Source organism: Anser anser, assembly GCF_964211835.1.
Source record: "Anser anser genome assembly, chromosome: 1".
Lineage (NCBI taxonomy): Eukaryota > Metazoa > Chordata > Aves > Anseriformes > Anatidae > Anser > Anser anser.
In genome coordinates this window covers 48,057,062-48,080,031 of record NC_139720.1, presented here as the reverse complement: position 1 = coordinate 48,080,031, position 22,970 = coordinate 48,057,062, and the positions used below count along the sequence as shown (strand labels likewise).

Genomic DNA, 22,970 nt, shown 5'->3' with positions numbered 1-22,970 from the left:
CTGCATGCACGTTAGCTGGCAGAGCTTCCTGGCCAGTCTGCTGAAAAACAGTGGATGAAGTAGCTTGGTTGAAAGCAGCACATGCTCACTGCAAAGAGTAATCGAGCAGTTCTCAAGACTGGACTTGTGCTCTCTTCCTCTGGTATTTTGCATCAATTAGACGAAGAATGGGATTTAGACGCTTTTGCTGAACTTTTCAGCTCATCTCAAAATCAATGCAGAACATCTGACCCCCAGGAACGCCAGTAGAAATATAGATATATATCAACTGAATTCAGTGCAGTTGAAATCACCAAGCCATTGGCTCAGGTTGTAGTTATTGAATTGGTGGTTTTGATAAAATTCCTTTTGTTTACCCACATAAACAGGAGTTGGTTTTTTTTTGTCCACTTCTGCTTGATTGGGTGAAACAGTTTCACATAAGCACAAAGATAATCATCTCAAGGAAAATTTAAACTTGTGTAAACTTTAAGTTTTTAAAAGAAACTTCTTAGATTCTAGTATCTAAAAACAAACCTGCATTCCTTAACCTAAAGTCCTTAACCTCAATGTCTAGGGCACTGAGACAACGTAGCTGCATACAGTTCTGTAAGTCTACTCATTAAAACTACTTTCATTGAAACAAATATGAATGTGGGGTAAATGATGCATAATAATATCACTGTTGGCATTTAAATAAAAACTGAAGTTAATATTATGACTCTTTTCTTTCCCAACACTTATTTTATGCCAAAACCCCCTACTGTTTTACATGTACAGTTAAATTAGTCCTTGCTGCAGTTAAAATATCACCACACAAAACAGAGTACTAAGGAGCTTCACAAACACATTTCCTGAGCCAATGCTGAAAATAACCCACAGGAAAAGGCTGTTGTTGAGCACATAAATGGGTCTTTCATCAATTCCCATCTGAGATACTCTCTTAAGTTACGCATCAGGAACCTGCAGCGTGTAGCGTCAACGGCAAGTGGGGACAGGGAGGCCCAAGCTGGAGGCGGGGAGCAAGGCCAGCATTAGGTGACAAACACGCCGAGTTGGCTTCCCTCTTCTGGAGGAACAGGAAATATGTAGAAAGAATGCTGAAATCAGGAAAAAGCAAACGTGGAACAAAAGAAGAAACCCTTAGAGATTGTGAAAATGTACCCATAGGGAGAGGGCGCAGGCCGAAGGAGGCGGCTGCGCGCCCTGCGGGGCCCCGGCCTCCTCCTGACACCTCACTGCGCTGCCTCGCCTGGCACAACGTCACCGTCACCGGGAGGAAGGCCGAGGACATCCTTGTATTGTACCGGGGATCGATGGGAACAGCACAGCTATGACATTTTTGCCTTCTGCAGCGCGCACCGCTTTGATGGGAAATGAACGATAATGCAGTTTATCATTTACTTCATAACAGATAATGCATTTACGCTCAAAATGGCTCTTTTAACGCATACGGATGGCGGGTGCTCTGAGCTTAACACACCGTAACTTGCTAGACCGTACAAAACAGTGACACAAGGAACCACGCGAAGCCTTTCTGGAAGCAGCAGAGGGATTCGCCCAGCAACCAGCAATTGTCCCCCACCAGGCCAGCCTTGTCTCAGCTGCCACCACCAGCTTTCTCCCCTCATACACGCAAACACACCCAGCCCCAGCTGGACTTTGCAAAATGAGAATGTCAGGAACTTCAACCACATCTATTTTTAAGTAGCACTTATAAACTTTGATACATTAGAAATCTTTTACTACTGCTTTTCTAATTCCGGGAAAAAAAATGCCATGCACCTTATCTAGGTCAACTTGCTTCAACACTTCTTTCTATCGACCAAGAGCCCTTCGAAAGAAGATGAAAGATAAATCAAAGCCACTCAGAAGACAAAAACTCTATTTCATGACAACTTTGGAGATCTTCACAATTGTTTTCATTTCATAACACTTTTCTAACATTTTCAAAACTGGACTGTATACGAGAATGATGGACTTGGTTTTGGAAATATGCAGTTTTCCAATTAATTTCTCTCCCTTGGAGGTGACAAGAAAGCACTGGACCACAGAATCTTTTCCAATGTCAAAACAAATGAAACCAGCACATTTCAAACACATTTGCATGAGCATGTGTCAAAACAAACAAACAAATAAATAAATAAAGCAAAAAAGTTCCTATTTTTTTCTGGTTAAAAAGAAAAAAGATAAAAGCTTGGTATACTTCTCCCAGACTGTTACAAGATTCATTTATTGTCCTAGAGTATGTATCTTCTTCTTATAATATATGAATTTATTTCAGGTTGTATAGCAGCCTAAATTACAAACCCGTGTGACTGAAAACCACCCCAATACTAGGGAAAATTCCTCCTGCTATTGGAAAATCAGGCCACGAAGACAAAGACTTGCATAAAGATTCCTGCAAGAAAAGAAAGAAAAAGACAACATACCACATATGTTTTCTTAAGCAAAAAATTCACTGCAAGTCTTTCATGCAGTTTCATTGCACTACCCTAGCATTATAAAATAATTAACTCAACAATACAAAATAAAGTATTTCCAGGCACATAGACAGTGATTTGAGCTGACCCTCTGGAAAGAGAAGATGCTCCCAGAGTGGAGTACAGCCACAGGGAGAAGGTCCCAGCATCTAGATACACCCAAATCCTTCCTAAAGTCTTCGGGTCTGAACACTGATATTTTTACCAATGTTACCATAGTTTTCTTTAAACACAGAAATACAAACATAATGCCTTCAATACCTAAAATGTATTTCAAGCATTCAAATCTTAGTGTGTTCGAAAAATGTTTTAAAATGTTATTTGGACACTGCAGTATTTTGTCAATTTAATATTTCTCTTAAAAAGTTTCTGAACAGGAACCTTGAAGTTGTCCTCACCACCCCACCCCACCCCACCCCACCTGCCCCCCCAAAAAAAATCCCTTACCCCCAAAGAAAGAAAAAAAAAATCACTAACATAGCCAATGACTAAACAGTACCACATTTATCTGGTTAACACTGCTCGTAAGAAGCATGCCTCAACCCTAATGAAGTTCAGTACATCAAAGAGGAATACCTATCAAAGCCAAGTGCTTAATCACACATATTTCAGTACTAAATTCACTATTCCAGGAAGGCTGTCATGAAGACACAATTGACCTCTTGAGGACTCAGTCACTGAATCAGAATTTAGTCCTGATAACTAAACTTACATTTTGCACTGAGGTGTTCATTTCTGGAAAATCAATGGACTAAACTAAATCTGCACAGATCGGGGAAAATAGGAAGTAGTCTATAATGAAAGCAACATTAAGATCTCAAAGCATTGCTGTCACATGGCACTCCCCCTTCTCCAACCCTTTCAAAAGGAAAATCCTAGCAGGAAATACAATGACGATGACACAGCTATAAATTTCATCCAAATCAATTAGTAATCATGTACACTTGCAAAACTTTGAAGGTACAGCAACAAAAGTAGCTGGTAAATACAGTATGCTATTCCTGAAGGGTGGAGGGACAGATTCCCTGAACCTGAAGAACAATTCTCTTGCCTCAAACAATAAAAAAAAAAATGCAAAAAGGAAGTCCATGAGATCCAGAGAAGTTTAAGTTACTGTTTTCTGCAGCATGACATATGTTCCAAATAATTTTTGCTTTTCCTCCAGACATATGTACACTCAAGTTTACTTTTGGTTATAATGAAGATCTTGTCATCTTCTTCTTCAAAAAAAAAGTTATTAGGAATAGAAGGATAACGTGTATAAATAATTCTCTTTTACTGGTAGGTTTTAAAAATCATGTTACTTCAAAATATAAACATTTCGATGTGCTGGTTTCTGATAATATTAAAAGCAATTGCTGTGTTGGTACCAGCAGCACTGACTTTTCTCCTCAGATTTCAGGCCTGGACTGTAAGTTTCTCAAAAGTAACACCCTCAAAAAAAGCTGTTTTTCTTGTTATTACCTGCAAGTAGCTAGTGATATTTAAAATTTATTTTACATTTAGCTGTACATTTTTTTATCCCACAGCATCTTCTCTTCACTCCCTTTGTTTGCAGATTCCTCATAACAATGCATGCACTTTCATTATCCATTTTAATTTGGTAGTCAAACAGGTAGACTAGGGCAAAATAAACAATCCTTAAAGACCGTTTAAGAGACTTTTTTTCTACAGTGGAAACAAAACACGGATTATCTGCTATCAAGGTTCTGTCATCACCGTCTTTATTCAGCATATTCAGCTGATGTGCTGATAATCAAGAAGAGCCACCAGGCTCCCACTGTCAGGCTCTGTCCCTGCTCTGTGGTTCACAGCCCACACCAGGACACTCAGTCCCCTCCTTCTAAAGCCAAGCCCCACATCAGCAGAAGGGAAGCTGACATCAAATAACTCAAAAATCAAGTGGTTAGTGACAACTGGTACCCACACCATTAATTATCCAGGCCTGCCATTCTAGATTTAAATTCCTGTGGGAAGGCCAAAGCAAATAAAAATTATCTGAATTTAATAAAACTTACAAATTTAGGCTAAGCACATCAGAAGCTATTAACATTCTCCATTAAAGCCTACTGGTTTTACCAGATAGGATCAGGGAAAGCTTCTCAGTAGCCACTGGAGCACTGGATACCTTACGGAGATTTTACATCTTCCTCTACAAAGAAATGTAACGTTGGGGAGATGCTACTGAGCTCTTCTAGTAACGGCAAACCTTGTGTTCAGGATTAATATACTGCATATATGCTTTTATTATGACTAGAAGTGTAGGCAATCAGTCTACGAACTTCTCAGAAGAAAAATCTCACTTGTACGCTGGCTTTTATCATAAGAAAACCTGCTTTGACACCCATTAGCAGTGCCTCACAGAAGTTTTATGTACCGTGATCTATGAAAAAGAGGTAAGCACATGTTCTGACAGGTTGGGGAAAATGCTAGCAGTAATTATTACAATAACATGGCACTGTTTCTCTAACCAGTTTTATAATACCACTTGGCACCGGGAACGATAGAAGTTTCTTAAAGAGCTATGCAGAAAAGGGAAGATGGCATTGATAAAGAGGCTACAAAAGGAGCTAGGAAAACAACGGATGGGAAAACCAGAGAAGCTGCCTGCTTGGCTTCGGCTGGGCTAGGATCCTGGCACCTTCCAGGCAGAGCCAAAACCAGCCCTTGCACCTGCTCCTCCAGCCCCAGCTGGTCTGTCTCAGGAGACCACTGCCCCCCGTGTGTCTCCTTTTTCTCCTTGGGATTTCTTTGTTCCCTGAGATCTACTGAAGTAACTTCATGCGTAAATAATTTCCTACGGTAGTTTCTGACTGTGACTCTATAGTGGTTTGAAATAAACACTGAGATGAAGTGTTCTGGTTATGTTTTTCTATGTGTGCTTTTTAAAGAAAAACACAACACAAACCCAGTTCTGTCAAGGACACCCAGCTTAGGGAGCACTACAGGTATAGATGTGCCAGGGTGCAAGAATCACTTAAACCCTTAACTCACTGTCGGTACTGAGGAGGGATGCCGTGGAGAGGGAATAACCATAAATCTCATACACTCAGCCAGGTGAGAAAACTAAGCAGCCACTGCAGTCTCATGCCTACTGTGCTTTATTCAGCAAAACGTTCCTCTTCCCAAAACAAAGAGAAACACTCCCCTGATTCACAACCACAACACAAACCCAAAATAATCAAACATACATAAAATATATCCTTCTTTAAGTTTGGACTCAAACTTCTTCAGTAAACCAAAGCAAGGAAACACCAAAAGAATGGAGTCAACAGCCCCAAAAGATACCCCAAAATTAGGTTTATATAAAAAGCATACACTCAGTCTGGAATTTATGGCACTTAAAGAATTCCACGATGAAAACAAGAAGCACCCTACTGTAAACAAGAAAAATACTCAACAAGCATATGAGCAAATATACCAATACCAAGCCCATAACTAGAGATCCTACTTCCCACAATAAAGTTTCATGCTTTCCGTCAAACAGTCCAAAGTTGAGAATATCAACTCTATAAACAATTACTAATGAAGGATGCCACTTAAAATATCTCTCCTCCTCTATAAGAGAACACGCTCCCCTAGAGAATAAAAAGGCTCTTTGGAGCATGCATTTGCTGCTTACGCATCCAAAATGAAGCTTAGCTTACAATCACATGTAACTTTTTTTTTTTTTTTTATGGAGGATTTCTATCTCATTTGTTCTCATCAATATGGAAATACTCTCAAGAGTGTAAAGAAGCTTGCTGGGGACTATGAAATACACAAGTTGGGTATTTTGTTTAAATCCTTAATGCTGGTTTGAGACAACGCTTAAGGATCTGCAAGACCAACTGATTTGCTGAATTTAATTAGTTAAATAATACCAAGTTGGGTCAAAACAATGCTTCACCCATTACCATACTCTGACAGACACAGTAGGAAACGCTATTTCAGGAGAACATATTAGCCTGCCCCTCCCTGTGGCCCATTCCTCCTGCCAGCATCCACAATCACAGCACCACAGATGTTACGAGGTCTGCACCTGCCTATTCCATTTAGCATCTGTTTTGGACATATCTGTGAATCGGGGCAATTCCTTTTTGAATCTGATGAAACTATCTATCTACCTCCACCACCTCCCTGGACAACATAACAGCCGTTTGCTCCCTGCCCTGCAGCAAGTGCTTCCTTTCACCTACTGTGTCACAAAACCCTGTCTTTCAGAAATGTTTTGTATGGGTCACACAGAACTCATGCACTTCCACTAATTTTGTTGCATCTCTGGGCACAGGAAGACACAGAAGACTCAGTGTATTCAGGGAGAAGTAATATCTTATCTTACACCAGAAAAACTTTCAAGACCCGATGAAGAACTTGCATACCCAAAAGCCTGTCTGCTTTTTCCAGCTGCGTCAGCTGATCTAAAAATATATTTATTTCTCCTGCAAACCTAGCGACTCTGCGCTCTATGGACATTTTCTCAAGTTGATCCTGACATTGAGGTAAGGTTCATTCCTCCTTATTTAAGTATTCTGGAATACAAAAACATGACTGTATCTAATTGCTTTAATTAAAACTGGTAAAGCACACGCATGCAATTCCCACATTTTGATCATGAATGAGGAATAAATAGCTTATTTTTCCTCTTGACTCTCTTGACCAAGTGCAGTTTCAGAACTTCAAAAGCAAATGCAGAGATATACACTAATGACCGTTCTGCTGACATTTAATGAAAGGGGTACAGCCTCTCAGCTCATCCCCCAAACATGTTTACAACCACCAGAGCTGCAAGTGAGATGTTTAACCTCCCTTTTCTCTTCATTTTACCTGCCATGTCTCACACGCCTGCTTGCAGCTTGAAAAGTCTCCTCCACCTCATACAAGCCAGGGCTCTGGTCTTCCACACTGCTGGAATTCTGCCATTCCAAACACAGATTTTTACCAGCACCCATAGCAAAAGGCAAGTTCTCATACTCCGGTATTTCCTCATAGTGACGCACGTTCTCATATTCTGGAGCACAACTGCTGGTTACAGAATTCAAATGCATTTGGGACAAAATCTCTCCCGACAGTGCATGCCCATCTAAAGACTCCAGCCTTTGGGCATTTCGCATCTCAGGCTGGCTTCTGTTTCTCTGCCTCTTCTTCTGCGTTGCTGGACTACTTATTTCTATGGAATGTGCCTTGGCAGACTTAGCTTTCCTTTCACTGCCTGCAGATGCCATATGCCGGTTGTTACCACTCCCACATCCTTCTCCAGTGGAAAGGTTAGCAACAGAGCTATCCATTGACTGGCTGCCTTTGGACAGAAATTTTTGGAAGTCACTTTTCATTAAGCAAACTGACAGCTTCATGTTGAGAAACTTTTTCAAACTATTTTTCTTCTGCGGGTCTTTGCAAGGCTTGTCTGTCCTTTCCATGTCCACAGAAGAGAGAGATTTGGCTCTAGGCTTTGTCACAACCGTCAAGTGGTTGAAGCTGGGAACAACACCAGCAGTTTTTAATGACTCAGAATTTCCTGAAAACGGAAGAATAGGATGAGGTAACTTCCAGACAGGTTTCTCAGAGGATCGTTTAGGTATGTCACAGGACGACAATGCACCTTGCTCCTTGACTGGAGTGTGTGTGAAGTGAGATCCTTCCAAAAGGCTTTTCGATTTGTCTTCACTGGAGGCATAAGAACTTTTCTCCACAAGCTCTGCCGATGCAGCTTTTTTCAGCAGTCCTGCAGCCGGTAGGCTGTGCCGCTGTGGTTTCTTAGGAATGACTTTTGGAGAACTTTCATCCTTTATTTTCGGTTCTTTATCTTCCACTTTTTGTAGGGAAACATGAAGGCTATTAGAAGTAGGTGAGTGCTGACTGCCAGTTAGTTTGATTTGCTTTGGCAAACTCATAGACAAAGTATCACACCTGATAAAATTAGTCCTTTTGTCCACTGCATCTAGCATATTAGCATCATCTTTCATCTTATCCATGGAGTTACCTAAGTCATGGTCTGTATCTAAAGAACACTCAACATTTTCCACCAAATCAGAAGTTTTGTGAGATAACTGAGGCAAAAGACTTTGCAATGTTGACTCTTCAGTATCGGCAGGTTCCTTCACTGGATGCATTTTCTCTGCAATGCTTTGAGTTATCTCAGATTTTTCAGGATGAAGCACTTCTGTATCATTGTTATAGCAAACACTCTGACCAAGGACATTAATTTTTGCTGGCTTTTTAAGGCTTTGTTCACCAGACCCAACGGGATCATTCTCTGAATTAGACGGTTCCTTTGTTCCTTCTCCTATGGCGTCTATGCCATCCTGCCGAACTAGACATGCAGCACGTGGCTTTCTTGGCTTAGGGATAGGGAGCGTTTTTGAGCACAGGACTGAACATGTTTCAGAGGAAGCTTTATCAGTGTCTATTTTCATACCCATTTCACCTGAAAACATACTATTGCTACTTAAATGTTCATTTTCCAGGTTTTCCTGGTCCAATGGGCAGGAGCAACTGTGATGGTTTTCAGTCAAACTAGGACAAGTTTCAGACATCTGAAACTCTTCAACAGTGCGCTTAATGTTAATATTTTGTTGCCTCCCATTAGCTACCTCAGAAGAAGGTGAAGACTGTACAAGTTCCGTGAACTCTATTTTAACATCATCCCTGGAGCTGTTGCCATCCCTTTTGTCAAGTTTGTCTGCACACCTGTGCCTCACAGGACTGCTGTTGGGGAATACACCGTGAGTTAGAACATCTTTAAGCTTCTCTTCCAAGATGCTGGCTTTCAGAACTACCTGATTTCTATTTGCCAATTTTTCATTGGGACTATCCCCCAGAGCTAGCACAGTTTTTTCACCTACTTTGATGTTCTCTAAGTTTTCAAAGTGCTCAAGAATGATCTGAGTTTTACAAGTGTTCTCCCCATTTCCAAGCTTATGAAGGCATCCAAATTTGCAAGACGATACCGGTAGAATATATGCTGTGTTATCTGTATTCCCTTCCGAGGCTTCATTTTTATAGTTCAAGTGGTCTAGTGTTTGTGAAGAATCTCCTCTGTGTTCCTCAAAGCTTTTGGTACTTTTCCTTGTAGAGGATGGAGGCTTAACTTCTGGAATAGACGAGCTCTTGAGAACCTTCGGTTTTGGTGCAATCGCTGGCTTAGTTTTCTTTGCTGCTTGAATAACACCAGAAAGTACAACATCAGGCTTCGGTGCAACAGGTGGAGGTGTCGCCTTGTGTCCTACCACAAATTTTGGTTTGGGGGCCACAGGTGGCTTCTTAATTTCTAGGAAGGATGGAAAACAAAGACGTTAGTCACCATCAGCCCACAGAACAACTTCACCTGCATCACAGCATTATTAAGTCTTGTAACATTTAAATCACGTGCTCTGCAGGACACTGGTGTGTATATATATGTATTTTTCTCCTAAAAGCATGCCTCCTTTCCCTAATGTTGCCTTTTTTTTACTAGTTGCTTTTCTTCTTTTTAACAGGCACAATCAAGGGGTGATGGGAGAAGTCTTCAAGAGTATCGCGTTTGTTGAAAATAAGTTTAACTTTATGAGAATGCATGTCCCCGCTCAGATACCAAAGTATGATGCTAATGAAAGCAGGACAGATTAGCCTGATTTTGAAGTTTGAACTATAGTAATACCTTTTAAAACTGTTGCAAATTTGTTAAGCGTCTAGTGTATAATAAGCCATGAAGAGCCAGAGTAACTGCCAGGACAGTTCAGTCCCTTCCCTTTGGAAACGTGTAACCTAAAAATCCCTTTTCTCTTCCTCTTCTTTTCAAACAATATTTAGATATTTAGATGGATTGCCGTACCAACTGTAAAACTAGCATATGTCAACACCACCCGTGAAGTGAAATGAGCCTGTGGTGTGAAATTAGTGCAACAATTTGCAGCAAGTCAGTGTTTTCCTGACTTGCTGTATGAGTAAAACGTTATTTCTGTGCATCTTATAAAATTACTCTTCCCAGCATGCTACTGTGACCTAGAAACAGCCACCACTGCTATGACTTATGACCCACTTGACTGCAGTGGATGACGAAGCCCAGAGAGAGTAGAGGGCAGGAAAAGGAGCACAAGAGGAACGTGGAGACTATTGTGCTCTGATCCCACTCTTTTTTTTTTTTTTTTCCAAGATATGCCTGAAGCATTTTCATGTTGCAGCAGATAATTTATGACCAGTGCATATCCTGGATAATAATTTCTATGTGCTCAGAGGGATTTTGACATATGAAGACTGACTTAACAAACAAGTTTCTCATTCTATTTTTTTAAATGTACTACCTCTGTATTTATTTGCTGTGTTTTGAACAATATTTTTATATACTTTCAGGAAGTCATAAATGTGTTATATAAAAATGTCAAGAAAATATGATAATTGATGTAACACACACAAAGGGATTGGTTAAGCCATTGATTAAATACTCCTTTCAACTTTGGGCATGGTGAGTTATTATTATAGATGTGCGACTCTATCCAAATTCCTAGCCTAGAAACATAAGAATAAAGTTTCAGTCCTGGGGATTTTTTTCTGTTTTCTGTTTGTCTTGTCTAGATAGTTTAAAAAAAAAAAAAAAAAGGCAGATGCATTCAGATGCAAGCATTTCCCAAACACTAAGCCACTGCTCTAAGCAGACAGCCAGAAACAATGTCTCCACTATAGAAACAGGAAAACGATGTTTTTCTAGGACATGAATCATTAAATGGTATCCAGACTGATTCTGCTTAGGCTTATAACAGCTGCCCTTGCTGCACGTCTATTAGCAAAGAGGTAAACGTGATGGCAGAGACAATTTTTGAGACTTTTTGCAAGCGGGAGCGCACAATTTCTTTTGAAAGGTGTGGCTCTATGTAGGCAAAGATGACGGCCAACAGTGACCCAACTGTCAGTTACTGCAAAGGATGTACCACCTTGGATTTCCTCTCCAAAAACAGGGATTTCCCATACACTGAACTGCAAGTCAGTAGCTTGCCAGGGGAAAAAATTAACCCTTTGGATGGGCAACCACTGTTCCCGAATGGCAGAAGACAAACTTTTTGTACGCTGCTTTCAGACAACGCAACTGCCCGTTCGGGTGGGGAATGAAGTGATGGCAACAGAGGACCCTGCTTTCTGCAGTAAAAAGAGATGACCGGACAGGATGACCCGTTTGTCACAGAACACAGCACAGTGGTAGTCCTGCGCCATGCTCAGTAATATTTATCAAGTTGTTAAAGCTCCCTGAAAACAGAAGAGAGGCAGTCTGCCTGGGAAGCCTTCCTGATCCCCAAATGAGAGAAGCAGATTGCAGAAGATACAGGAGATTAAACACTGGCGAGGTAAGTGATAACCCATGGATTAGTTGTCCCACTCCGTAAGCCAAAGTCTGCCAACCTCAGAAGATTCTTCCTCTGTCGTGAACTGCCTAATTTCAGATAGCAATAGCCTGCAGGGCTTTCAAATAGCATACATTAGGGAAGACACCAAGAAGGTACGGTGTACTACTATTATCCGACCATGAGATTCAAAACTAAAACATTAAGATGTAAATGGATGCAAAGAAAACAAACCAGTTGTTTATATGCCAATATTGGAAACCTGGATAATGAATAGAGCCAGTAAAATTAACTCCTGATAAAAAGTGTGATTTAGTAACATTTCTGAAGCCTACTAGAATTTTTCAAATGACTTCAATGTTAAAAGCCATTGGAACAGGCAGAAGAGACAGACAAATTGCATGGTGTAACAAAGACCCCACTATCTGCTTTAACATGATTGCCAGTTGCATCTAAAATGGATAGGGGGTCAATGTATTAACAGGCACGTGACAGTCTCAATACCAAAACGGATCTGCAGGAGACAGCTGAATGAGAAGCCCTTTCAAAGTACATTTATGACGAGAAAGTAAAGAATCCGGGAAGGGAATGCACACCAATAATTTTCCTCAACAGAACATATTCAAGTTTCTGAAAAATACAAGTGATGAACTCCTAAACAAACAAACAAAAAAATAACAGCAGCTAGGTGAGGGTAAAAGTGTATTAGATTAGAAATTGGAAATTGAAGTTCTGTTGATTATCAACTAATTAAATTCACAGTATGGGAATCCAAACCATTTTGACATAGTGCAGTGCTTTAAAAGGGACATTTTTACCATCCTTAAAAGAAAGAAAACTAAGTAGGAGGCAACTACTTATATACAAAGGTGTAAAGAATGACTAGAAGTCATGAGAGAATGACTTTTTGTTAAAGTGACAAGTGGAAACAAGCCTTTTTGGTGAAAAGCAATAAACATAATCAAGGAAACGCTATACAAGAAAAGCCCAGTGAGGTGACTTATTTGGATGACAGGGTTTTTCCTGGTGCCAAATAAAACTGTTCACCTAAGAACAGAGGCTGTTGGTTATAATCAAGAGAGCTGAAACTGAAGAGAATTTGGAAATAAATCATTGTCGATAACTATTTTGTATGAGCTACATGCAGGTCTGCAGCTAGGGTGGTAAATAATCCTCCAGATTACAAGGAGATAAATATAAAAAAATTACAGGCATTGAAAATATTTGTGTATGCAGCACCTGCCAGACTGCTAGTGGCATGCTGTGTCACTTCTGGCAGTCTTACAGGAGAACTTGGGATGAATTCAAGAAATAACTATAAGAAGTATCTAAAGTATAAAAACCATACATCAAGACCCAGGAAAGCTCAACCTGCTTAATTTAGCCAAGAATTTAAGAAGTGAGATGGTGATAGCATATATACGCATGCACACGTGAGAGTTTTATGATTATAGATGGCTTTTTAATCAGGAAACAAAGACACGCAGAGACCCCACAGCCAAACTAGAAAGAAGAGTTGACAGTTATCGTTAGGCCCAAGGATAATTAACTACAGCAACACCTTGCCTAGGGTTGTTGTGGAGTCACCAGTGCTTACAGTCAAGCTAAACTCACTTTCTGAGATGTGTAGTAATTTCAGAGGAAATTCTGGGCTGAACATTGGATTTGCCAGCTTGTGTTAGTTACTGAGAGAACAGAGAATCACTATCACTTCCCCCCTACTTCCCTCCAATCTTACCCCATTGCTCAGAGGATCCCTGCATCCAGGCTAGCATCAAGGGCTACCGGTAAGAAAACCAAATGCTTTTTTACAAAACACAAAGTTATACTTGAATAAAGGGATTAAATGTTTAGGAGTCACGGAAGCGGGCAGAGATATCCTCTGGCTTGCTTGACTAGGGAAAGGAAGAAATCCATAAATAAAGTGAGTAACAAACCTGCCATCACCAACAGGAAATCCATTGCTTATCAGTAAACAGCCAACACTATGTCCAGTGCTGGAGGGACAAAAAAAAAAAAAAAAAAAGGAAAAAAAAAGGATGATGCTTAAAAATACCAAAACACACATTGTTAAAAAAAAAAAAAAAGGATTAAAAGGGGCATTATATTTCTAACAATAAATAGCCAGTAGCACTGTAGGCCGATGCACACACTCCCTCTTTGTCCATCTGCAGGTCACAGCACAGGCTGGACGTTTTTCCCTGGGGCGAATTATCTCCTCCAGTGTGCTGAGGAAGAAGTTACACCCATTCCCATCCTGCTGAGTCTCTCCGTGCCCCTCAGCCGTGCCTGGCAGAACACGTGTCCCCGTCCTACCTTCGCTGTGCTTTACAGGAGGATGGGAACACCCTGGAGCAGCTCGCGCTCTCGGTGCTTTGGCCTTAGCGCCTGTTTCTCTTCCTCAGACGATAGGGTTTGGCAACTGAGGGCCCCACGTAAAAAGGCTTGTGTCTATTCTCCTACGCAACACCAGGAAAGCACAGGAAAGCCAGTAAGACAATGCAGCCCTAAAGAACTGTTACAAAACAGCAGTAAATCTTCTCCTCGGATTTTGACGCCGTGCTATCATGCCCACCCAGCATTTGTATGAAGGAAAAGGACAGGGGAAAGAAGCTGTATGAAGTTGAACTTTGGCAAAAAAAAAAACTCAAATATCACTGCCTCTTCTGCAATAAACCTACTGCTAAGGGAACATTTTCCCAGGTTGTGTTTATGCCCGCTTTTTAAAACAACTTCCACATTTGGGCACAGCAAAAGAACAAGAAAAAAATGATGTTCACCTGCACCTGGCCAAGAAAATGGGGACGAAAGGTTCCAGCTGCCGGAACACAAGCCTGTGATCCACGATCGATCATCCCAGCCCTCCTTTACAACCAAACTAACAGGCTACTGAATGAATACAGAAGCCTGTTGAGCAGCACAGGCCGTCGGGCAGCCATAATTGGATATTGTGCTTTGTGAGCTCCCCACAGACAGAGGCGCCACTCCTGGGACCGAGTCCTCCATGGGACGGGCCCCGGTCACCCACGAGGCCACCCTTCTTGGGGCCCTGCAACCCGCCCTAAGGCTGTTTCCTTTTCTGAACCACGAAACGGTAGAAAGGCGGTGAAACAATCAATCAGAGTGAGGTAAGATTTTTACAGCAGCTGGGCCTAAATTTAGGGTACAGGTACCCAATCGAGTTCCTATGGGGGTAAGCCAAGGCGTGAATTTAACGAAACAGCCACTCTGTAGTAGCTGACCATACACTTACTCCTATCTTACCGTGTGTATACAAGGGGTCAGGCTTTTAAAGACCTTTCAGGGAGAGATAATTATTGCTATATGCTGAGGACACATTCAAAGATGACCGTGATGGCAGTGAGCACGCTGCCGGAGAAACAGATACATTATTCTAAAACTCAAGTTCTCTGACAGCCTATGTTTTCACAACTAACAACAAGACACTTCAGTTCAATTACTTCGCTTTCAGTTACAGAAAGGTTTCGTTAGATGCACACCTCAAAAAAGTATTCTGAGTGCATTGATTTATTTCCCGTGAATGCGTGTTTGTTTTATTATGCAGAGGCTCTGATTTTTTCAGGTGCCACAACGTTAAAAAGTAAACAGAAAGAGGAGTGAGTCACGACATCCCGGAAGATAACACGTGTAGTTTTTAAAATACAAGGGAAGATGATGGTTTCCAGCCACTACATTTTTAGAAAACATCCTAAACAAACTGCAAAAGGAAAACATTAATTTCAAAATCGCGGGTTGTTCAGCAACGTATTGAAATAAAACAGGAAAGTTGGGGATAACTTTAGAGCAAGTGCAAGGGATGAATAAACAACCTTTGAAGATCACATGTGGAGATAACGCCAAGTAACTCTAACAAGACTTGACATATCAGAGGGTTAAAGGGGCACTAAACCCTCGAGGCCTCATTTCTTCAGTGCTTGAAAGCAATGAGGTTTGATTGGAAAAGTCACGTTGATTTTGTTTATTCTGTTATTGCTCTGATTTTTTCCCCTTTGATTTACATTTTTGACATTAAAAACGCAGTACATAGTTCTCATTGCTGCTGTCAAATCAGTTTTCGAATCTGAGCTATATGTTCTGCCCTCACCAAGTAATCTGTACGGATTCACATATAAGGGTTGTTCCTTTGGCAAGAAATAATAAACGTCAAAGTTGTAACTCTGAGCTTTTGTTTTTCCCTTTTAAAGGCAAAGCCTTTACTTGAAGACAGCACAATAGTTCCAGGCAGAAAATGAGTAAATGCGCATTCATCAGCATCATATATAAATAATACGTGGTACATGAGAAACCAATGCGACGTTAGCTATAGCTGAAAGGTAAAACCAACCCACAGGTTGCTCACTACAGTAAGATTGTTCATAAATTATCTACGAGTATTTTAAATAAGCGCTATCATTTCTGAGTTATGAAGAAGCACAGATTTACATACACGTTTTTGTAGAGGAAAGCAGCAGCTATGAAAGAACAGCTTCATCTGTCACACAGTAACACCCAACTCTGAGCTGAGATTTAACTGACACAATTTTGCAGAGGAAGTAGAAAAGAATTGCAGCAACAAACTGAAAAAGCATCGTATCATTTAGAAAGGCAAAAAGCAAGCTAGAGTGGAGTTAAGGCTGGGCTATTAATGTGGACCTTCTGCAACTTCTGGCAATGGACTGAAGCTGTGTTCAGCATTTCTCTCCCCACCATAGTTCCCTCAAGTAGCACAATCTCTCTTTCGGGGAGTCCTGTTTACCAATCTGAGGTCGCTCATCTCTGCAAATCATAATTACAAATATTAAAGCAGTACTGATGATGCTCTGCCAAATAGGATTGTTCTAGAGGTGCATTAAAACAAGACAAGAGACGCTCGAGCCCTCCAAATTAACCCGAGTGCAGAGCAGAAGGCTACCTAGGCATTTCAAGCTCCACCTGAAGTCTTCACACGTGACAACATTTTTCATGAAAAGCTGCGTTATCAAGCAGTTATGAGAAAGCTATTTCACAACCCACAGTAATAACTGAATTAGCAATCTAAATAATTCCAGTACAAGAAATAGCTCCTATAGGTCACTGGGCTGAAACTAAAACATAGGAGTCGGTAAGTTTTTATTTGAGCACTAGCTTGACAAAGCATGTCTGTGTATTTCAGGAGCCAAATTCTGGGGCAATACGAGGAGGCAGATGTGAAGCCCAGGCCTCGGACTCCTCGGTCGTACCCTGCCTGTGAGCTCCTTATCTGAACTGTCAAAAGCTGTCACGGTACTGTCAACAAGATCCTCACTCCCTGATCCCGTTTGGCCTGTTTGCCATTTATTTTCTTACGCTCACATAATCCATCTCACGCTATCACTCAGCTCCCCGCTCCCTGCCCACCCAGACTGGACTCCCTGTGCCTTCCCCTTCAAATCGCGTGCGAAAATTCACATTTTCCACGAAGCCTTCCCACTTTCTTTTTACTGATACTCCTCAGCATCCCTTTCTCTTTTGCTTTCTAAGCGACTTTGCTCACAGGAGCCCCTTCCTGCTCACCTTTCCCACAAACGCCACCACCAAACAACCAAAAGCAGCGGCGGAGAGGCTCAGCCCCGTCCCGCCGGGGCGCACAACCTGATCTCCGGGAGCCCCGCGGTAACTGCTCGGTACTGGGAATCTCCCTCGCTTCCCAAAACTTTGTACCGTACTGAATTTAACTTGAGCAGCCCTAAGCTCTTGAGCACCCCCTAACACAGACCTTTTATTTGTACAGCTGCTTAACTTTTAAAATAAAATAAAAAGCAGCAGCGACTTGTACTTCCAGCAGCGCTGCTACATAACAGGAACAAGCGATACAGCTGTTAGGTACAGCTGACGTACCGCTCTGCTACGTGTTTTTCCAGAGTTCAGCAAATTCGCTCCATCATACTAAAATTAGGAATCATATTGAAAACGGGAACGTATGAAACGGAGCAGGAAGACGCATTAAGTAGATATTTGTTTTCCAACGAACTCTGATTAAGAGAGACTAGATAACTTAGTTAATGCTAGATTTGGTAATAAACTGATCTATATGTGAGAGGAAAACGCGGAGAATTAGGCTGCCGTTGTTGCTCGGAGGCTGCATTTCTCGCCCTTCACAACAGCCCTCCCCTCGCCCCCCTGCGAGCCCCCGCAGGAAGCATTTTGCCGCTTCAGGTTTGCGCCGCGCGTAGACTCGTCTCCAGCCGGTGTGTCACAACTTCACAACCGGCTTTCCAACGCACGAATTACCGCTGCCCTCCTTTTTCCAGCAGCCTCGGGAAGGGACCCGCCAAGGCACCCGGTGGGGGAACGAAAGTACCGAGAGCCCCACCGGCGCCAACCGGCCCGACTGACAGCGGCTGGGGCACCCCGCTCTGCCCGTCCCTCGGCCCCTGTCCCCCCCCCCCACCCCGTCCCCGCACTCACCGGCGGCGCTCATGGTGCCCGGGGCGCTGCGCTCCGTCCCGCCCCGCCGGGCTGCCGGGGGCACGAGGAGCCCCTGGGCCCCGCGCCCGCTCCCGCATAACGCCCGCGCCGGCACCGCGCCGCCGGGACGCGCCCACCGCGAGGCCACGCCCCCAACGGCCACGCCCCCAATGACCACGCCCCCTCGGTGTGACCACGCCCCCAACGGCCACGCCCCCAATGACCACGCCCCCTCGGTGTGACCACGCCCCCAATGACCACGCCCCCAATGACCACGCCCCCCCGGTGTGACCACGCCCCCAATGACCACGCCCCCAATGACCACGCCCCCTCGGTGTGACCACGCCCCCTCGGCGTGACCACGCCCCCTCCATGCCCCCCATATGGCCCCCCGCTGCGCCACCTGCCGGCCCGCCGCGAGGCCACGCCCATATATGACCCCCCCCCGCCCCCCGCCTCCATGGATGGCCTCGCCCCCCCCGCCGGCCGGAAGCGGGCCCTCGCGGCGCCTTCTGGGACTTGTAGTCCCCGTCCCCCCCCCGCTCAGTTCGCGAGGCGGGGAAGGTGCCGCCGGCGGCGGGGCGGACTCCGTTTCCCGTCGTGCCCGCGGGGGGTGGCATGGCGCTGGCAGGATGACACCGGAGTTCGACGAAGAAGTGGTGTTTGAGGTGGGCGCCGGGGGGACACCGGCGGCGGCGGCGGGCCGGGCCGGGCCCGCGGTTCTCTCCGCCCCTCGCGGGGGCGGCGTGCGCTGGGCGGCGGCCGTTGGGCGCCGGGCGGGGGCGGCCGTTGGGCGCGCGGCCCGGCCGTTGGGCCGCCTCAGGGCAGCGCCCGCCCCGGGCAGCCGGGCGGGGAGCGGCCGGGCCTTCGTGCGGCGGCACCGGGCCCGCTGGGGGACGGGGGGGGGCCGGGCCGGGCCGGGCCGGGTCAGGGTATTGGCCCTCTTCGGCCCTAAGGGGGTCACCGTGTCGTGTGGGCGTCGCGTACAGCGGCTGGGAAATGGTAAATGTGTCAGCGCCTCAGCGACAAAGTCAGATGGGTTTGCAGGGATTGACCGTGCGTGCGTCTCCGTCGAGGTCACGCGTTTTCTCGGGTACCCAAAAAAGGCGTTTATAGAGGAAGCAGTCTGTAAAATCATTATAGTTCAGTATCATGATTTATAATGGCAAAGCGCGTGGTGTTGGATAGAAAAAGCTCCTTAAATAAGGAATGCAGAGTAACCTCAGTACTCCCTGTTCACAGCCGCGGCCTGTACCACAAAGTTTTCATCCACAGCCAACCTTGCACGCTATCGATAAAGCCTGTTACGTTGCTGTAGTCATAGAATTATTAAGGTTGGAAGAGGCCTTCAAGATCATCTGGTCCAACCACTTCCTCAAGCGATGTAAATCCTTGGCAAGAATTTATTTCACAGGCGCAGCGCCTGCCCCCTGTGTGTAGTTTTTCAGTAGAAGTGGTGTTTGGCCATTAGCTCCACGGTTCTTTAGTTACTGCAGCAATTACTATTTTGACTAAAAAAGAAAAAGTTCTGCTATGTAGGGAGTAAAAGATCTCCCTGCATGTGCGTGCTCACTTGACTGCTTTTGTAGTGTTTTGGAAATGCCTTCCCTGCACTAGTAAAGGTGCTTTGACACGTTGCTGTATCGAGCACATGTCACTATGTCACTCGCTGTATTTATGTTTCATATAGGAAATTCCAACTATAACAAGATAAGAAACAGTAGGCAAAACAACTGATTTTTTTGGTGGTGGGAGGGGGAAACCCCTGATGAGCAGAGCTGGGTGAGGCACCCGCTGATAATAACGGGTACTTTGCAGTACCCACAAAAAATAGCTTCAGAAGTGCACAGGGGTGTTCTTGCAAAGTGGAGACTCCACAAGGAATGGCGAATAACCTCCACGCAGGTGAGCCAGAGAGAGGAAAGCATCACAGGTATTTAATGCTGCAATGTATTTATTTTTAATTACTATTTCATTTTTGTTCTCGGGCCACAAACTCTCCTCAGTTATCTGTGGTTTATAGGAAGCAGCTACGTTTTTTTCTGCACCTCAGTAGGTTGCTTCCCAAGTTATTCTTCAGCAGTCACTATTGCAAGGAGACCATCAGCATGTAGACGTTGGTTTTTGTGAGCTCTGAGCTTCTGGCACTCATGTGAACAAGGCGTTGGACGCTATTATAAGCAACGGTGATAAATTTAGTCATGTGTGTTGCATTAACTCTGCTCAGGTTGTGCTCACTTATCCTTCCTGACTTACACATACCTTCAAACCACGCAAAACTGCCATTTGATAGACCTTCTGTTCAGAGCAGCTGAACTCTTCTTATTTCTTTGAACAACTGTGGAAGTTTTAGCCCATTTTCTTATCATTTCTTGCTTGCTTTAAGTCGAATCATTCTGTTCTTATCATGTATTAGTGTCTTTGGCTGGTTTCCTTGGAAAATACTCGCGCATTAGATGACAACATGGGAATTAGTATCAAGAAAGAAATGGACAAAGCAGGGAGGACATCTTGTTTTGGCTTTGAGAACCTGGAGTCTGAGGCCTCTTTTAGAAGAGCAGAGAAGCTCATGAGGGCAAGAGCACTGAGAAAGGCATATGAAGTATGCCAAGATACTAGGCAGCTCCTGAGATCGTATACCATCGCTGCAAAGCTGAGGAAAATAGCTGTCAGTGTGTGTTCAGCAGCTAGTGCACCTCTGCTTCTCTCTCATACCTTTGGTAATTTCTCTCTCTTCCTTCTTTCTTTTCTGTCCACCAGCATACCAGAAGAGCAGGACCCAGCGTCTCTTCTGCTCACTCACACTGGAAGACAAGGTTTTTGTTTCAGTGTGACTTGTGCAGGAACTGAAAGCATCTTGCAGTAGTTTTTGTTGATACTGCTCTGTAAAGTCTTCCAATGTGAAAATAGTTCATAAATCACAAAATATCCCAAGTTGGAAGGGGCCTATGAGGATCATCAAGCCCAACTCTTGGCCCCACTCAGGACTACCTAAATCTTAAACCATTTGTCTGAGAGCATTGCCCAAGCCCTTCCTGAATTCCATCAGGCTCAGTGCTGTGACCACTGCCTGGGGGAGGGAGCCTGTCCCAGTGCCTGACCACCCTCTGGGTGCAGAACCTTTCCCTAACCCCCAGCCTCACCCTCCCCTGTCCCAGCTCCATGCCGTTCCCTCGGGTCCTGTCGCTGTCCCCAGAGAATGAGCACTCAGAGTTGGTTAGTTCTTTTACCTCACTAAAATTACCAGGAGAAGTTAGACAGTTTTCCTAGAAAACTATGAATGCGTTGTTACTCCAGTGTAGATCAGGCAGAGAGAGAAGCTAACACAGCTTGTGATCAGTGGGTTTGTTGGTGTGCGCCCTGGGTAGGAGTGTAGGTTCTTGTAGGTTCCACAGCCTGTGCATGGGAGAAGCGCCAGTGATACTGTATTCAGCTATGAAAAATGGAATCGTTTTGCTGGACACAGTGTTTCCTAAGCCTTTGATACTCATATGCAGTAGTGGACATGAAGAAGCAGACTGCCTGACTGTGCCACGCTGCTGGTGTGCTTCCCCACGCGTCTGGCAGCTGTACAGCACTTCAGTGGTCTCTTGCAATGCCCTTGGTATCTGCCTGTTGGAAGCTGTCATCTGTATGCTTTTCCACTCCATTTGTGTTTACTGTCTTCCTTTACAAGTACAGCGTGAAAACTAGCATGCAACAACAGGATAACTCAGCTTGCTAGGATCCCTTATGTTCACGAGGCATTTCCAGTATGGTCTTTCGTTTGGTCAAGAGCATGCCAAAAGCTGTTCTCTACCTGCTCACCATTGAGTCTTTTCCTGGGCCTGTTTAAGTGCCTAGCGTGTCGGTCTCCTGAGTCAGTAGCTAGGAGTAGTGGAGGTCCTTGAGAATTATGCTTGGGATTGCTACCACCTAATGCCGTTATACCAGTCTGGGGAAAAGAGTCTTTGTTGCAGCTTTCAAAAAATTCCTGCATTCCTGGAAGTGACTGTAAATGCACTCTTCTCAACCTCTATTCTTACATTAAAGAAACGTCATTGTTGTGATAACAAATGCCTGATCAGGAAGGAAGCGATCCTTCACGTTTTTCATGCCCAAACAGAATGGGTAGGAGAGAAAAGAGAAGCAGAACAGGGTATGCTTCACCTGTTCCACATTAGTTATGTCCAGTGTTATTTTCTGCGTATTTTTCAGGTCATAGCTCTGTCCAACAGGCCTAAAGGCATCGATTTCAACCACCTGCTTTACAAATTGTGCTGTAGCAAACAGATGACATCCCACTGATAGATATTTATGAGCTTCTGAAGACCATTCATCGTTTTCATTATCAAGTATCTGTTACGTGAATATCTCCCTGAAGGAGGACAAGCTCAGGGATGGCATTGCTGCCCTGGGAAAACAGTATTACGTGTGCAGAAGTTCAAGAGCTGTTGCAGATTATCGTGATTGAGTGACAATGAGTGATGGTCATTTTGCTGGTCCAGAAGTGTTGCCATCCTCTATCCAGTTTATAAATGAATTCCTACAACACACCGATTTTCATTCACCAACTGAATAGTCATCTTCGGTTTGAGTTCTTGCAGTTGTTCTACTTTACTTCAGTTTGTACCTCCTAACTTCAGTTCTTGCATTTGTTTTTGCAGTTGCTCTTTTAATGAAAGCACCCCAAAATATTAGGGGAGGGGGGCAGAACCTGAGAGACACAGAGGTGCCCCGGTGTGCTTGGCATGTGTTTGTCTGCCAGCAGTGTGTCAAATTAAAAATTGCTTTAATGTTGGGCAGATTA

At 43.8% G+C, this 22,970-nt stretch overlaps 2 protein-coding genes across 9 annotated transcripts in view; one reads left to right on the top strand and one right to left on the bottom strand.

Annotated features, from left to right (window-relative positions):
* FGD6 (FYVE, RhoGEF and PH domain containing 6) overlaps nucleotides 1–18,344 on the bottom strand; it is an 80,432-nt gene extending 62,088 nt beyond the window's left edge. Inside the window, exons 1-3 of one of the 2 annotated variants that reach the window (XM_083806963.1) lie at nucleotides 14,072–17,870; nucleotides 13,693–13,752; nucleotides 7,269–9,711 (exon numbers count right to left, since the gene is read on the bottom strand). In XM_083806963.1, the coding sequence (XP_083663089.1) occupies nucleotides 7,269–9,711; nucleotides 13,693–13,717 (2,468 nt within the window). In that variant the 5' untranslated portion in view covers nucleotides 13,718–13,752; nucleotides 14,072–17,870. Of the gene's footprint in view, nucleotides 1–7,268; nucleotides 9,712–13,692; nucleotides 13,753–14,071; nucleotides 17,871–18,181 lie in introns of those variants that run through there. The other variant, XM_083806964.1, reaches the window with a different exon arrangement.
* A 325-nt stretch (nucleotides 18,345–18,669) lies between these two features.
* VEZT (vezatin, adherens junctions transmembrane protein) overlaps nucleotides 18,670–22,970 on the top strand; it is a 59,843-nt gene continuing 55,542 nt past the window's right edge. Inside the window, exon 1 of one of the 7 annotated variants that reach the window (XM_083806814.1) lies at nucleotides 18,670–18,849. In XM_083806814.1, the coding sequence (XP_083662940.1) occupies nucleotides 18,814–18,849 (36 nt within the window). In that variant the 5' untranslated portion in view covers nucleotides 18,670–18,813. The remainder of the gene's footprint in view (nucleotides 18,850–22,970) is intronic. The other 6 variants (XM_083806815.1, XM_083806811.1, XM_083806810.1 and 3 more) reach the window with 6 other exon arrangements.